Consider the following 17,206-nt stretch of genomic DNA (forward strand, 5'->3'; position numbering starts at 1 on the left):
CTTTTAGTTTCAATGAATTTAATAAGAAAAAGTGTTTTGGCTATTGTTTTTAAAACTTTACTAAACCAATGCTTTCTACTTAAGTTAGTAGGTCACATACTACAGCATTACTACTGATCAGTGACACACCATGCTGAAGATGTCCATTTCTTCATTATGTCACACAATAAAAGGATATTTTGATTTAACTCTAAAACACCCACTTCTGTGGACTGAAAATGAGATATCTTTTGGTGATTTCACTGAGCATAGGCAAAGCACTAAAATCAGTGCTCTACTTCTAATCCAGACACTGTTTCTCTGTGTATAAGGAGAAACAAGGCTGTGATATAAATATTCTACAAGACTGAGCAAGCCACCTTTCTCAGTTTTTCTAACAGAAAACTGGAAATAAGACAACTGACTACCTTTCCCTCATGTGCTTTGGTTTTAAATTAAAATTTAAGTTTGTTAAGATCAGCACTATTTTCTACTGTATTGCTTTTACCATACTGGAGTAAGACTAGTCTCCTCAGGGACCTTTAACCATCACAACAACAAACAGCAGAACAACAGTAATATGTTGCTTAATTTACTTGGACACTTCTGTTCAAGGGTCTGAGGAAAGCCCTTGGGCTTCCCAAGCTGATTTGATTGGTAGATGTAATAAAACTTCTCAGCTATGACTTCAAAGATGACAAGAGCTGGAATGCTAGCAGAGGTATAGCTCTGCTGAGCAAGCCCAGTATGCCATGAAGCGAAAAGAGGAAGCATGCACTGGGTGATCTGAAAAGGCTATAATAATGTCCTCCCCGCCCCCACAAATATTCCATGACTAAGAAAACTTTCTATATCTGATGCTGCTCTAAGCTGTGAGGGGATGTTTTGACAACTCTTCAGTTTTGATTATAATTTAACTAGACATAGTGCATAGAAACATAAAACCATGTTGATGCTGGATTTCAACAGGCCTTTTACTATTGGTTGACATTTCTTTCCCTACATAATCCTTTGTGCCTTGTGTTTCTTGCTTAATGGCAGTTCATTTTACATTCATATGGTTTTATTTATATTTCCTCTTCTTGGTTCATTTCACAGCATTTACCTCTAATGAGCCAGTCAATATAGTGCACTTAGATGTTCACAGAATCATAGAATCATTCAGGTTGGAAAAGACCTCTAAGATCATCTAGTTCAACCTTTAACATAACACTAAACTCTACCACTAAACCATCTACCAAGTTCTAATTTAGTTAGGCTGCCCTCGGCAGCCAATTCCAATGCCACACAACTCTTTCCGTAAAGAAATTTCTCCTAATATCCAACATAATATTTCAGAAACCTTCCTCACCAAATGTTTCAAAAGAAACTGCATGCACTGGACAAAAGGGAAAGTCCTTTTATGGTAAGAAGGTTATTTTTTTGCAACAATCAGAGTACTGTTCCATTTGGCTGGAACAGCTGGGAAGTCAACTTCTTTCTTCAACTTTTTCATAAAAGAAGGCTACAGAACACCCTTAAAAGTGGTTACTTTTGGGAACTGAGGTATGTAGCTTCCCAAAAGTGGAAATATCTAATGGAGGAATAAAAATGTCCTAGAATTCAGGACCAATCTGATGTTCTTATTTGACTAATTCCTTCTTGCAATGCTTCCAGAAGAACTCCATTCATAGTCAGTAAATTGCTTACTTGAAATCGATGTGTACATTAACCTTATATTTCTTTAACAAGATGCAGCTTATCTTTTTGATTAACAATTTCTGCCTTTTGCATTATACCTCAGAAGAATTTATAAGTGACTCTATATTACTTCTGCAGAACCCTATTCTGCTTGCATTTGTATATATTGATAGCCTTATTATACAAGCACTGGTGGTACTGGAGAATATAAACCTATGTTAATAAAAATTCCCCTTAATAACCGTGCTTTGATAGTGAACTGCAATGAAACCCAACTGGATCAATTTCTTCACATTCATTGTAGTTCCTTTGGACTTAACCAGTAATTGAATCTTCTTCCCCTCCCCAACTTGTTAATGGACAAATATACCAAGAAGAATGAGTTATATTGATTTAGAAAAGAAAATTATCATTATGAAGAACATTATGAAGAATATGTGCATGCACTGTATTACTTCTTCACTCATACTTATTTCCAGGTACAAAGTTTTAGAGTGAACCAGAGGTGAGGCAGAAAGAAACTCAGAAAATCTTCAACTAGCCAGTGTAAAACAAATAAAAAAAAAATAAAAAATATAAAATCATCTATTTCAAATCAAGTGGGTTAAAGTTTCTGAGTGAGAGTATGGATTTAAAAGAGAAGGATGATGTGAAGGACTGTAAGAAATACCAGCTCTGCCTATTAGAAGATGACTGGCATAATGACTCTGTGAGGTCTGATCTCATGGCCTATATTTATAAGTCTTTTCCCAGTTGCGCTAATAAGAAGGAATAGGATGGAATATGCTATACAGGGAACTGTCTATAATTATGAATTTAATCAATCCATCATAGTGTTGTTGCAAAGTGTATCAGAATTCAAGCTTTCCAATCAGATTTTGCTTAGGCAATCTTCAGAGTGCATAATGATGTAAGGATGGCGCTTTAGTATATTTGTTAGAATAACATTTAATGAAATTATATATATTTTTTAGAATATATATATATATTCTAGAAGGTAATGCAAATTCCCATTTCTTGACTTGCTTCTGTTCTTGTTGCTATATCAAAACTGTTATCAACTATAATGGCAACTCTATGTATGCATTGATTTTTTGCTGCAGACAATAATTCTGTAAGGAATTGTTAAGTGCAGGATGAAGAGAAAAAGAAAATAACTGGAATATTTATATACATTGGAGGTAATCTATGTCCATATAGGGCTTACATCTTTGCCAATCAGGTCCTCCTGATTTTCAACAATCCCCCAGGGAGCTATGCCAATGGTGCATATCTTCCCTCGAGATTTTGAGGCATGATCTTTCAGTGCATCTCCAACGTGGCGAATGACCCCTGAAAAAAAAAAAAAAAAAAGAAGCATAAAATACACATTTAAAATTACCTTACCTTTTATTGTTATTGTTATTATTATTATTATTATTACTATTATTATTATTATTACGGTATGGATGCAATATAGATTCCCTTTTTTAGGGAACTCCTATACAATTAATGCAAGCAACTTAACACTTGCAATTAAGTAAAGATATGAATATTTTCCTGATCTACAAAATTATTAAATGAAGTAGCAGGAAAACAAACAAACAAAAAAAAACCAACACAGGCCATAATAATAATAATAATCAAATAAATATTGATAGCTTACTGCAACATCAATCACACAACAATCTGTGCTTGTGTTCACACATGCACACAAGTAGACACATGGTATATGTATCCTTCCTAAGCATAGGAACAAGTACAGGAAAGAGAAAAATAAGTTTCTTTGTATCTGAATGAAGGATGGAAATATGAAAAAAATAATTTCACTACTCTGTGCTGAACTATTCAGTCATTCTTTCCAACCAAACTGCCACCTGAGGATCAGCATGAAAATAGAAATTAGTATAGAGAGAATGAGTGCTTCCCAGCTCTCTTCCCTGTACTTTCTGGTATTGCTGCTTATATGCTTTAGACCAGTTTTGTCAGTGTTTCAGAGGTGCAGAGGACGTGTCATTCCTCTTTCTTTTCAGAAAATAATTTTTGATCTGGGCATCAATAATATATATTTCTTTATGTGACTGCACTGAAGCAGACCTGTGGATTTGCTGTGGATGTTTTCTGTTATTTGGTTTCTCTGTTTGCCTCTTGTTCTGATTCCACAAATTTCAAAATGACTGGATAGGCATTGTAACAGTCACATAACAGGTACAATTTTAGCCATATATTACCCTCACTTTAAATCAGCCATGTAAGAATGAAAGAAAGCTTTTAAGTTCTTGTGTCTAATTTCCTTCCTGTGGCACAAAAGGAAAAATAAACACCCTATACCCATGTAAAAATCAGGTATTATTTTTTAAATTGTAACCAATCAATCCACATGATTTGGAAAAGAAAATTTAGCTAGACTACAAAAAAAAAAATCCAGATAATTAGGATAATCAACTTTCAGTATAGCTTAAATATTCAGAAAAAAACTTGTTTATTCAACTGTTATGCTTATAATTAAGTATGTACCATGCCTGTCACATCACTGCTTCACAATTCCACAGAAGCATTTCAGGATTTTTCAATTATACATTTTTTAAGAGAAATATTATGTAAAAATTCATCATGAACAGAACTAACTAGACACAGAAATTCTAAGTTTTTACAAGTTCACATAGAGATTAAACACTGAATTTTCACCTAAACAATTTGAAAACCTACCTTTGAGGCAACGAGATGTTTTATTATACAATTCAAAAGGAGCAATGAAAGGTAGCTGATAATGCAGAACAGCTTCTGAAGTTACACGTGTTTATAATAACACAGCAACATGAATTCAATTGTTTAGACTAGGTCACTTTTGATTACAGGAAAAAAAAAATCCTTTTCAACAATAATTATATTCATTTTTCTGCTTTGTTCATTCTGTTTTGGCATTCACAACTATGATGTTTTGAAAAATCGTATGATGTAGTCATCCATTTGCCAAATGCAAATATTATATTTGGTTGTCATCTACAAAATGTCTGTAGTCTGATTTCCAGAGCCTTTGTGGTGTTTACACTGTAGCGAGTGTACAACATCTACAGTTTTCTAATATGTTTTTATCTTAATTTTTATTTGTCTTTACCTTTGTCATTACAACAGTATCTGCCAACAAGTCCAATTATTATCACCACAGAACAGAGGTCAATATTTAACCTAATTTTCTTCCTTATTCATGGGGAACATGATACACGTGTGTATCTATTTATTTATCTAACAGTCCAGAATTTATGTCTCTTCTTTGCTATTTATATTGCTTCTGTGAATATTGTTTTAAATTTGATATGTCCTGGAAACTAAAAAGCCCAAGACTCCTGTTAAGCATTCATATTTAAATACATACGAGTTGATCCACAGCACACCAAATGTATGACAGAGTGATTATAATATTTTCCACAGACAGTAAGAGGATGCACTCTTTGAAATTACTAAAGCAATAAGTTATAGTGTTGTTACTGCCATAAATGGGAATGACAAGAATTGACAAGTATGTGTCCTGTCTCAAAACTTTTTACATTTATCTTTAGCAGAACTCTTTGATTTTCCCTTGACTCTTTCCTTCTTTCTGCCTCCTTCAGGGAAGGTAATTGGGAAGCTTATTCCCATTTTTTTTTTTCATCTAGGGAATTACATTTTATAGTTTATTCCCAAAACCTACATGCTGTCTCCCAGCAGAGCAGGGCCAGCTGCTGTATTGGGTTCATAGACGGCCCAGATGGTATGTTACAGATGTTCTTAACCTTGAATACAAATGGCAATATTATCTCTCTTGCTCCAGGGGTAATAGGAAAAAGTAGGTCAAGCTGTCTGCCAGAAAGGAAAAAGTGATACTTATTCACCATAATGTTTTCTATCACATCCATAAAACAGAACTTTTTTCCTTTCACACTTCAGATGGTCTTATAAGAGAAAATAAAAGGTCTTTTCTGAATGAAAGTGTTTTCCATTTTATGCAATAAGTGTTTGGCTTCTTGGGTTTCTGGTTAGTAGTCCTTCCCTGTAGCTGACTGTTGATTTTATAAAGTCTTCACTGGCAATGTACTAATATAATTGCCTCACAGGAGGCCTTATTTTCAGCTTCCCAGTGTACTTTTCATGCTTTAGTGAACCTTTTATTCCCTGGTAGCTGCCAGAGTGGTATGAACTTGCCATTTTCTTGTTTACACTTAGTACAGCTAGCAGTAATAAAATAAAACATGCAATATTTTCCTGATCTGATCAGGCCTAAATTTTTTCTGTCAAAATGATGAAATCTCCTAGTCACCACTGTGCTTTCATTTCAATGTTGCTGTTACCTGTGTTTACTCCTCCAGTGAATATCCATGCTCCGGTTGTCATAGCAGCCTTAATGAGGCCTTTCCCAAAGACTTGCTTGAGTTTTGGCTGAAGTTCAAAATTCTGAAGGCCCCCATGCACAGAGATGAGAAGTTTAGGGAGCTCAAGCTGCCACTCTTTGGTCATCAGGTGCAGAAGAAGGTCAGGCTTTGTGTCAAAAGACACACGTACATACTGCAGAAATAGGGGCAACAGTAAAGAAAAAAGGATTGGTTATACTCAGAGATGTCTAATGCATATCACCTACGCCCAACAGATTACAGAAAAAAGGCAACTTTCATAACAAAAACATTAATTAACTGGTAAGTTGGTGATTTCTAAAAATGTAGAAAACTAGGCAACTATGTTTAGTGGAACACTTGCAGTTTAGAGACTGGATGATTTTCCTGCATAAATACAAAATTAAGAAATTAAATCATTGTTTCAATATTCACAGCAATGTTTGATAGGTATTTTTCTTTAATTTAAGGATGCAGAATCTTGAGTAAAAGTTTAAAGGGTCCACCAAAAACAACCCAGGTAGTCAGAGTCACAATTGTGCATTTGCTTGTCTTATATTAAAATTAACAAAACCAAACACTCCAAAGGTAGTTAAGAACAGAAACATGTTTAGTTCTTCAAACACGCATGTGTTTAAACCGAGCAAGACTACTAAAGAGGTACTTTTCAAATGAAAGAATGAATGAATTAGACTTACAGACTAATTTGTACAGAATCATGAATTTGCATAATAAAGTGCAGGCACCTAAAATGATTTTGAAACACATTGATACGTTTCCAGTTCTCAGCTCTTCTCTGGTATGTCTGCAGCATTTTGTCTCAGGGGAGAACCTGTCCACCTGTGTGCATTCTCCAAGGTAGGAACTGCCTTCAAATTTTCTACAGCCCCACTATATCACACACATGCCTGTCTCTTCCTGATAAGCCATTCTGTATGGATGGAGCTTTTCTCAGTCTTTCTATTGATGGTATTTGAATTGTTTCACAGTACCAGTGCCAGGGCAGATGCTTTTTTTTTGAATTCCAGCTGCACAGTATAAAAGGGTCAAAAAGAGGATAAAAATCCTCTCTATAGCTTGTCAAATATGGAAGGACCACCGTAATCAAATAAATTGGGTTATTGAAAGCTACCCATCTACCAAATTTATGACTGAACCAATGCATATAGTGTTATTTTAAGTTGTCAGCATAGCCATCAGTTATATAACACTGGCACCTTTGCTTTCAGCTAGAAGAATGACCAGTTCTACCTTATTCATTGCAACATGACAGGTAATATAATATCCACATACATAATGTAATCATTTTGTCCCTTGTTAACGTCTAATCAGTATTTATCACCGTAAGATTGTTCTGCTTTAGTAAATAATATGACTGTTAGATGACTGTCAACTTTATAGTTGACTAAGAAATAAGGCATTGAGTTTTTCCAGAAAAAATTGCTAATAGCTAGGTTTCTTTGCAGGAATGAGTTGTCAAAAACAGGACAACCATTCTCAGCATTTCTGGAAATAGAAGACTATTCTGGCAACCCACCAGAGGAAAGCAAGATGAACATAGACAAATAGAGATGAGCAAGAACTTGTGAATCTTCCTTTGCTCCAGTACATCAGTATTGTTCCCTTTATCTGCCATGCAAATTCTTAACAACTAACGGATGAAGAGAATACAGTACTCATATGTGGCAATAGTGCACGGTACCTTTGAGCTTTTATACATAAACTATGTTACCAGCAGCTACCCATTCAATTACTTGCATGAGAGTTAAGAAAAACCTTTCTTGGTACCCGATTCCACTGACCAGATGGTGAAGTTAATAATTTTTATTAGGATTCAAGGGCTGTTGAATTTTTAACAGACCAGTGTTAGAAGAATAATTCTTATTCCCTTTGCTCTGGACCTAGGGAGAACTGAGGCTACAAAGTGCTACTGCTTGTTACACTTTGTTAATATAGAGACATCATCCTTTAGGGACCTACACAAATGCTATGCTGGTCTAAGTATGGAGATTATGTTTTAGTATCCTTGCCACCTTACACTGTTTGTAGCAAAGATAGACTATGAGCTTTAAGCAGATTACAGAAAGTGAATTCATATCAGTAATGGCCATACAAATTTTTCTAAAGCAGGATACACAACATCATTCTGGCTTGTACTAAAATGAAGGCACGAATAGCTTCAGATATGTATTGTATAATCTTTAGTATCTTTTTATCCACCAGAATATGTGACTCTGTTGTCCGTCTTTAGTCTATGTATTAATTGGTAAAAAAATCTCTTTCATTCCTTATGCACAAAGACCTCTGAGTTTCAATAAACATAAACCTATGTTGAATCATATATTAGAAATATTTTCTTGTATTTATTTGAAATTTAGACATATTTTATTACAAGTGACTGCTTGTTCTTTGTAATGCAGGTAAAACTCAATATTGGTGATAATAATTTATTTATTTATAAAGAGGAAATTTAAGCAAAAGTGAATCGGAACGTTTTTTCATGTAAATTTAAATTTACATCATCATTGATGAACTTTACTGTTTTAGAATCTTTTGAGAAGGGTGATGGCACCTAAAATGATGATTTTACATCTGTGCAGAGACCTTAGTTTTAGCTTTTACAGAGGGCATTTTCATTTTGGCATGCTTTGGATTGATCTTTTGCTATTTACATAACATGTTAACTAGTAAGAACAAGAATTTTGTTTATTTATTTATTTCTGCCATCATTTTCAAAGCATTGATTAAATTATTAATGAACACTTTTAAAGTAATTTTGTCCAAATTAAAAATTCGGTCTTGTAGCAGAATATTCAACTTTTGCAGTTTGTGTTTAGAAACTTAATAAGTATTTCTGCCATTCTTTAATTCTTTTGCTATAGCCTCCAGAGGCAGATTTAAAACTTAAATGTAAACATAAGCTGAGCCTGGTGTATCCATCTATCAGCTGTAGAAATGACCACTTCTAATGGCAAATAATTTAATCTCTCCTTTATGGGAATGGTGTATGGACAGGATGCAATAATTCAGTTGTAGCCAGCAAGACAGGAAAAAGAAGTACAGTTTTGAACCAGAAAACATGCTGGCAGATTTGACTGACTTCAGCATAAGACCGTAAGATGAAAGATCATCAAATTTATCATGCCCACTTGATCCCTAAACTAGTACAAAGGCTATCAGCAAGGGTGCCATTTGATGCCAATACTTATTTCAATGTTTTTATCAAATGTTTTCCTAAAACATAACTGTGTTTATCACCAGTCAAACAGCCAGATATTGCAGGCTGGACTCCCATGCCCTAGGGGAGAAGTCAAAGTTACTGAGTGGTAAAAATACTGCTCTGTTGGTCAAGCACAGCTATCTTACGAAAGATATGGTGTATGACAGCAGATGACAGCATAAATATACAAAGGAGAAAGATTCAGAATAGAGGTCCATTTTGTTGTATTTCTTCAAATAAAATCTCTTCGGATAATATTTTGTGATCTGGAAGACATTTTAACATTGCTCCTTCAGTTCTCTTTGATGCAAGCAAAGACTGGGTGAATATTTAACCTACCTCAAATAAGAATTCAGAGCTGCAGATAGTCCTTCAAGCTAAAGATTCGTCCCTCAAAGTGTGATCTTCATATAAAACAGGCTTGATCTAATTCCCACTATATTCAAGAGTAAAATTGTAACTTAGACTGAAACAAGACTGGTTCCTTAAAAGTTAATATTCTCAACAGCTGAAGGCTCCATCTAAGTTCTGCTTAAGCAGCCAGTGGAAAAGCTGTCATTGACTTACAGGTTCTTTAACTAGATGTCTTTCTGTGTTATTTTCCCTTTTTCTTCATGTAGGACACCATATTTGAGCCTTGTAAAAATCCTTTGAATATTAATTTATTATAACAAAAACAATGCTTGCTGCCATTTCCATGATTTATGTGAGTTAAAGTATTACCTCTACATTTTCTCTCTCAGAAACACTAATGGATTTTAAAAAGTTTTTAACACAGTTTTGACAGAAATGAATAAATTTTAAAAGCAAAAATATACATTTGTGTGCTTGACTTCAATATCATGAGTAATTATAATATTTAAAAAAAACAAATATTGGGAAGTCTATGTAAGAAACAGTATATGTACTTTGGAATTCTATTGATGTGTTTTTATGATTCCATGCCACAGAAGAAACATTAAGCCAAAAATACTGTAATAAATGTTATTTCTCCTACATCTTCCTAAAGATATGTTAGCTTCTTATTGTGCACATTAAATGTATTGTTAGAATGTATTTGATTAGGAAGAAGTTATTAAAAAATAGAACAAAAGTGTTTAATTCATTAAAGTTCCTAAAAAAGCCTGGCTAACCTTGAAAAACCATGATCAAAGTATATTTCAGTTCAGTGAAAAGTAGTCCTTAAAAAGAGACTGATAGGGAATCTAAACACACCAATTAATGAAATAACATTATGTCATTTATTTTATTTTATATTTTATTTTATATATTATTTTATTTTATTTTATATTTTATTTTATTTTTACTACCATCTGTTATGGAGAAGCAGATGTTAAATTTTAAAAATTGGTTTAGTTTGGTCATAAATTTGGTGCAAAATACATCACAGCAAGATTGCCTTAAGCAGTGTACTAATCCCTCTGTTTTGAAATCATTCAGATTATTGCTTGTAATTAGAATGGAATCCGTCACATTAGTTTAGTAATTGCTCTCAGAGTCAGGGTAATAAATTCCCAGTATATAGTTAGATGAATTCATGCATATCATTTCTTCAATACTAAACATGAAATGATATAAGTAGATTGTTTTATTAATCCTTTTTTTTTTTTTAATTCACTGATTGATTGCAAAAACTATTGAAGAAGTTTCTGTATCTTCACATCTTTCTCTGTTCTCAGCTGTAAAGAGAATTTCTTTCAGATGCCAAAACTGACAATCTATCATAAAAACAAACAAACAAACAAAAACAAAACAAAAATGCAATGTAAACATGAATAGCAAAATTGTTAAATGTGTTTCTTACACATGAGATGACACAATAGGATGAGCCACTTGTAAAGAAAATATGAGATTGATAGAGATCTAAAAAAACACAAAGTTGTTGCAGGATCAACTGTAGTTTCACAAAGACTGAAAGAAAGAGCTCTTTAGTAACTGACGTCATTTACAAATCTAATCTCTGCTATATGTTTCTGCATAATCTGTTGTACAATCTGATCAAATTATTAAGTACCTTAGAGTAGTCTCACTGAAGAAAATTTAACAACTCAATTGTATTGGCAAAATTCATACCACTTGAGAACTGTTATTCTATTTGACTGCAGAATTCAAATTAATGGCACAGATAATTCTACTGGCAATACATATACCTAAATGTTCTTTACTTTACTGTTTTGTTCCAATCCCCGTTTACTGTTAAATTTCTTTCTCTCCCCTTCTCCCCCTCCCCCCTCCCCCCCCCCCCCCCCCCCCCCCTTCCCCCCAACTAAACCATTTTTAATATTCTGGTGGCAACAGATGTAATATTATATCACTGCATTTGTAACTTGCAAGTAATGCAAGGTATATGTATATTTACCATCAAATTAATATATGTATTAATAAAATCCAGTTCTGTTACTATCAGTGGACAAAATCATTATCTGTCAGTCTTATACATACTAATCTGTTCCATGATTTTACAGGTACTAGTTTCCCCATTATAAATCTGAGGTTTAAGTTGTTTCTGTTAATAAATATCATCTCTTGACACGCAAATTCATGAAGCATTCCATATTATTTCGAGCAGCCCTGCCGAGAGGAGTTTTGGTTGATAGCAGGCTGAATATGAGCCTGTAGTGTGCCCTGGCAGACAGGAGGGCCAACTGTATTCAATTGGGTTCATCAAGCACGGCATTGCTAATTGGTTGAGGGAAGTGATTGTCCCACTCTACTCTGTGCTGGTGTGGCCTCACCTCAACTACTGTGTGCAATTCTGGGCACCACAGTACAAAAAGGATGTGAAACTGTTGGAGAGTGTCCAAAGGACGGCTACGAAGATGGTGAAGGGCCTAGAGGGGAAGACGTATGAGGAGCGGCTGAGGTCACTGGGCCTGTTCAGACTGGAGAAGAGGAGGCTGAGGGGCGACGTCTACAGCTTCCTAATGAGAAGGAGTGGAGGGAATCAGTCACATATCTTAATAATTGCTCTCAGAGTCAGGGTAATCTGACAGAGTCAGAGAGGGGCAGGCACTGATCTATTCTCTTTATTGACCAGCGATAGAACTGTGTCAGGTTGTGATAGGGGAGGTTCAGGCTGGATATCAGGAAGAAATTCTTCACCAAGAGGGTTGTCATGCACTGGAACAGACTCCCCAGGGATGTCATCATGGCATCAAGCCTGTTGGAGTTTAAGAAGCATTTGGACTCTGCTCTTAGTTATATGGTCTGAATTTTTGGGTAAACCTGTGTGGAGCCAGGAGCTGGACTCAATGATCCTTATGGGTCCCTTCCAACTCAGGATATTCTATGATTCTCATTCCTTGTAGCCTTGATTCAGATTACTAAATTTGCTGTTTACATATAACAAGATAATGCTTTTGTGTTTACCATGCTTAAAAAATTTCAAGTACAGGCATCCATTTCAGGAAACAGAGTAAAGTATAGGTGATAAATTTTATACCAAATTCTTCCCCCAAGTCTTTGTTTGATTTCTGTTATCTCGCCAAATTTTACACATTTATAAGATTATTCTTTTAGGCAATAGGAATAACATTAATTTACCATAAGTGTCAGGAAAAAGTCAGGTTGTATGCTATAGTTGTATTTGATATCTAGTAGTTAGAAAATAAATATGTAGTTCATTTTTAGAAAAGAACAAACATCTACAGTATTGCCCCCTGCAGTCCATTTTTATGTTCCAGTTTCACTTCTTTTGGTTTTGAAAATGTGGTATCCAGGTATTACTTGAATAAGACTGTTTTCCATGGTTTTTATGCACTTATTCCTTTTTCTGAGCCTTATTTTTCAATATACTATAACTGTTTTTTATTCCCCTTCTCTCCTGGCAAAATTGGTTCATTGTTTTCAGTGAGCAAAGGCTAAGTTTTCACATAAAATTTTTGATTTGGTAAAGTTAGTTGGTTATTATGAGAAAGACCTTGTATCCAGTAAATTCAGAGACAGGAGTTTCAGTTTTTTTTTTTTTTTAATAAAACTGCAATGACTATTTAGTCCCCTAACCTCCTTGACTATAATAATGTTTGGTACTGGAAATAAGACCATTAAGACACCTTCACACTCTTTTCAGTGACAAACACATAACAGTATAGCAAATTTCTTTATTATTATTACTATTTTCATTAAAATTTTGTCATTAAGGTTTTGCAAACCTCCTTATTTGTGCCTTGATCATATGGAAGGTGTTTTTCCTCACTGATGGTAACCAAGTGGAACACCCTTTCAGAGATTTTTAGTGAACAGCTTATTTTGAAACACTTTTCTCACTAGCAGGATGATTGAATTTCTGAAGGTTTTATGGACATATCTAATTCATGAAGACTTTTTTTGTTTGCATGTTTCAGCTGAGATTTAATGACTATGACTAGATGACAGATGCAGCTATCTTCCTGTTTCTAGTGTTGTCAAAATAAATCCAGAGATTTTCTAGAAATGTTTCATCTATATTTGACTTGTCACTTATTTATATATTTGAGATTCTTAACCCTTTCTTGTCTTCTCTTTTTTAAATTCTTCAGGGCTTAGTTTTGTTTGTTTCAAGTCCTGACTGTGCTCTGTGACAAGATTTTTCTTTTAATGTTGACTTTGACTTTTATCTCTACAGTTTCACTTCTATATTACTTTGAACACATGGCATATACTTTGGAACATCTCCTATTCTCTTATGACATTGTTCCCAAGACACCAGAATCCCAACAGAGGCCAGAAATCCTGTAGCACAATTAATATCATCTGCTTCTTTAAACTCTTAAACAGTTCAGAACTCTCCAAGATGACTTTTGCCTGGGCGGGGCAGTTTATTGCATTAAAGAACTCTTCAAGGACGTCACTCAAAATATTTAAAGCAAAGTAACCATATATAGGTAATAGCATGATGGTTACTACATCTCTGAATCTTTCTCTGTTTTGGTGAAAATCAATCTGTTTTGTTCTCACCCCTTGTGAAGTTATCAACAGCATGGTTTACTTCATTTGTGTTCTGAGGGAGGTGTCAATTTATTCACACTAAACAAACTTTATTTACTGAATCAGATTCTCTCACTAGCAATGGCCTTGCAGATTTTTAGGTGATTGGTTATTAACTGAACATAAGGCATCTGTTATGTTTGGAGAGAAATGACCTATTTTGAATGACACTGTTTCTGGGGGCAATGGTGTCTTCTAGTTTCTACCATCAGAATCCATCTATCTGGGTGAACAGTACCAACCACTCAAGTAATATTTCCATCTCCACCCCCCCAACATATGCATCTGAGGAAAATATCTGGCTCTTGGTAGAGCAGTATTGAGCTCTTCATCATCGCTAATCCATCTAGTGCTGCAATACCTCTGAGAATCCTGCAGGGAAGTATTCAGGCAAAAGAAGATTGCACTGGGTTGCTGGGCAGGTTATTCTGCAGAGCATCTGGGGGTTCTGTGTCTGCCCTCACTCACAGCTGCCCAGAGCAGTCTCTTGGCCACAGTATACTAGGTATATATTCATCTTTCATTTTCCTACTGCCAGGTTCTGCAGTTTAGATATAGCCAGAGATTCTTCCCTTCCTACAATGCTGTGTAGAAATATACCCATGGGTTAGTGTGGGCACTGGAAATCTCTGAGTTAGTGGAGAAATGCATTCAGATTAATATACTTTGGTATTTCTCCATAACATTGCATTATGACTAAGTGACTTGCTCAAGGAAATCTGTGGCAGAACAGGGATTTCCCAGTTCTTAACTTAGTGTGGCACACTTAGTGTGCCTCTTATTTCAGTGAAAGATAAACAAGTAAGTCTAACTGGTCTATCCTCCAACATATGTCTAGAGGAATATTAAAAAAAAAAATAAAAATTGAAAAGTCTATCTCAAATTTGTCAGCCTTACAGACACACGCCAGCAATGGGAAACCATAGCTGAATTCTAAAGTTATTCAGAAAAAGATAGATGGATTATCATTGGTAGAAAATCAAGATAGTGGTACATTGGCATATTTTTGGTCATAAAGGTCGCCCCTTTCATGCTCTCTAGCTTTTACAGTTCCTTCTCTTCACCAGTTCATTGGCACGTAATACATAAAAACAGATAGCGTGGTTTTATGCTAAATAATACATAAAAATGATATTAAGAACTCTATTATTTGTGTTTTTTGTTTGTTTGTTTGTTTGTTTTTAAGCTAGCAGCATTATTTATCTAAGAGAAAAACATGGTTACCATGGCTTTATTGGAGTGGCCTCCTCCTTGGAACTCAATAGTTCCAAAAGCGTCCGTCGGGCTGAGCTGTGTGTGCTTGCTGATGGACCACTTCTCTGACTGGATGTCATTGCGAGTAAGCCTGCTTTCATTTTTCTCATTCTGGATAACGGAGATACTTGGAGTCAGTCCAACATGTTGACCTATTAGACGCCCACAGCAACACCTATGACATTAAACAAGCAGAAAAATTGTGTAACATTCATTTACAAAACAAATAGAAAAACAAGCTATAATAAACAGCCTACAAGTCTTCCCCATTCCCTTCCCCCCTCCCCTCACTGCCAAAACCTTTCAATTCTGCTGAGGATGTTTCTGCTAACCAAAGCCTTTATTTTTGGAAGAAACATAGTATAGCTATTACCTTTCCTTTCTATGATTTTTCTTTCTTTGGGCTATATTTTAATAAAATCAATGCTTTGCTTTAAATATGTACAACATGAAATTAAAAATAATTTTTTACGTTTTCAGATAACATCAGATCAATAATCAGCTATTGAATTGACCATAAGACATTCTAAATTGGTAGTTTACTGCTATTGTTTTCTTGTTTTTTGTTTGGTAGGTTTTGGTTTTGAGAGTATTGTGTAGCATGCATCTAATTAATTTAGGCAAATATTTGAAAATCCAAAACTTTCACTAAGATGAGAAAATTAAAGATAGACACTATGGACCTTTAATGCCACTTTTTTAATGGAATACGTTTTCAAATGTAAATAAACGGTGCTCATGGGAAGCCAGCTCTCCATATGCAATTCAACCACCTCCTGATTAAACGTACAGCTTTACAAATTATTTTGGTCTCTATACATACATATAAACACACATATATAAGATATTTACTTGTAATTGACTTCATTTTCATACAAGTTACATGCAGTTACCTATGGGGGTCTTTGGTGCTGGGTATGATATGAACACATTCCCTCTTGTAAAAAGCTCTTTCTATCCATGATTTCTGTGCCTAAAAAAAAGAGAGAGGAAATACCTTAAGCTCTGTTTGCTTATTAAACACAACTTACAGTACATCTGAAGGCAAACTTCAAACACAAAAGAAAACTTCACTGACTCTGCAGCTATGCAGTGCCCATGCTGCATAAAGTAAACATTTTCCATAGGAACTGAGGTTCTCTTCTAGGGCTAAGCATCCAAGAGAAGGTCTTAAAATTGTTTTCATATTCACTAGTCAGTTGACTTTGATGCTGTGAACTATGTTCTCATAACAGCACATTGGAGAAAAATTATTTCAAACTTTAAATTACCATAGTTCTTTTACACAGTAGAGGAAAAACTCACTTGTTAAAAATACTTTAAAAAAGTAACAGTGATACAATTTAATCATTTCAAATTAAAAAATGAAATGAAATCATTTCAAATTAAAAAACAAAACAAAACAAAAAACTCAAAAACTAGAAAAATATAGAAGGAAAATTCATAACACCGTGATTCCTCTGCAGTTTTTAGTATAGACACTGATAATTATGTTTAACATGGAGCTAGAAAATACACTTTCGTACAAGAACAACCTAATAAAAAAAAAAATCTTTGTTACATTAAGACCAGTCGATGTAAACTCTGAAATTGAGTTCAATGAAATTATGCCAATGATTATCACTTGTCATGATCTTGTCCCAGATATTCTCAGGAAATCATGTAATTTCTCAGTTTTCCCTCGGCACAGTCTACATTATTGGGCAGAAAATAGATTTTTTCTTTTGTTTTTTCTTTTATTTTTTTTCTTTTATTTTTAATG

The 17,206-nt window shown here is 34.5% G+C and overlaps 1 protein-coding gene across 8 annotated transcripts in view; it reads right to left on the reverse strand.

Annotated features, from left to right (window-relative positions):
• The window catches only part of TRPM3 (transient receptor potential cation channel subfamily M member 3), a 488,292-nt gene that overhangs the window by 136,838 nt on the left and 334,248 nt on the right, over positions 1-17,206 (reverse strand). For all 8 annotated transcript variants that reach the window (XM_048049695.2, XM_066988522.1, XM_066988523.1 and 5 more), the window contains exons 2-5: positions 16,338-16,417; positions 15,415-15,619; positions 5,967-6,180; positions 2,867-2,991 (exon numbers count right to left, since the gene is read on the reverse strand). In XM_048049695.2, the coding sequence (XP_047905652.1) occupies positions 2,867-2,991; positions 5,967-6,180; positions 15,415-15,619; positions 16,338-16,417 (624 nt within the window). The remainder of the gene's footprint in view (positions 1-2,866; positions 2,992-5,966; positions 6,181-15,414; positions 15,620-16,337; positions 16,418-17,206) is intronic.

This window comes from Anser cygnoides, chromosome Z (assembly GCF_040182565.1).
Source record: "Anser cygnoides isolate HZ-2024a breed goose chromosome Z, Taihu_goose_T2T_genome, whole genome shotgun sequence".
Lineage (NCBI taxonomy): Eukaryota > Metazoa > Chordata > Aves > Anseriformes > Anatidae > Anser > Anser cygnoides.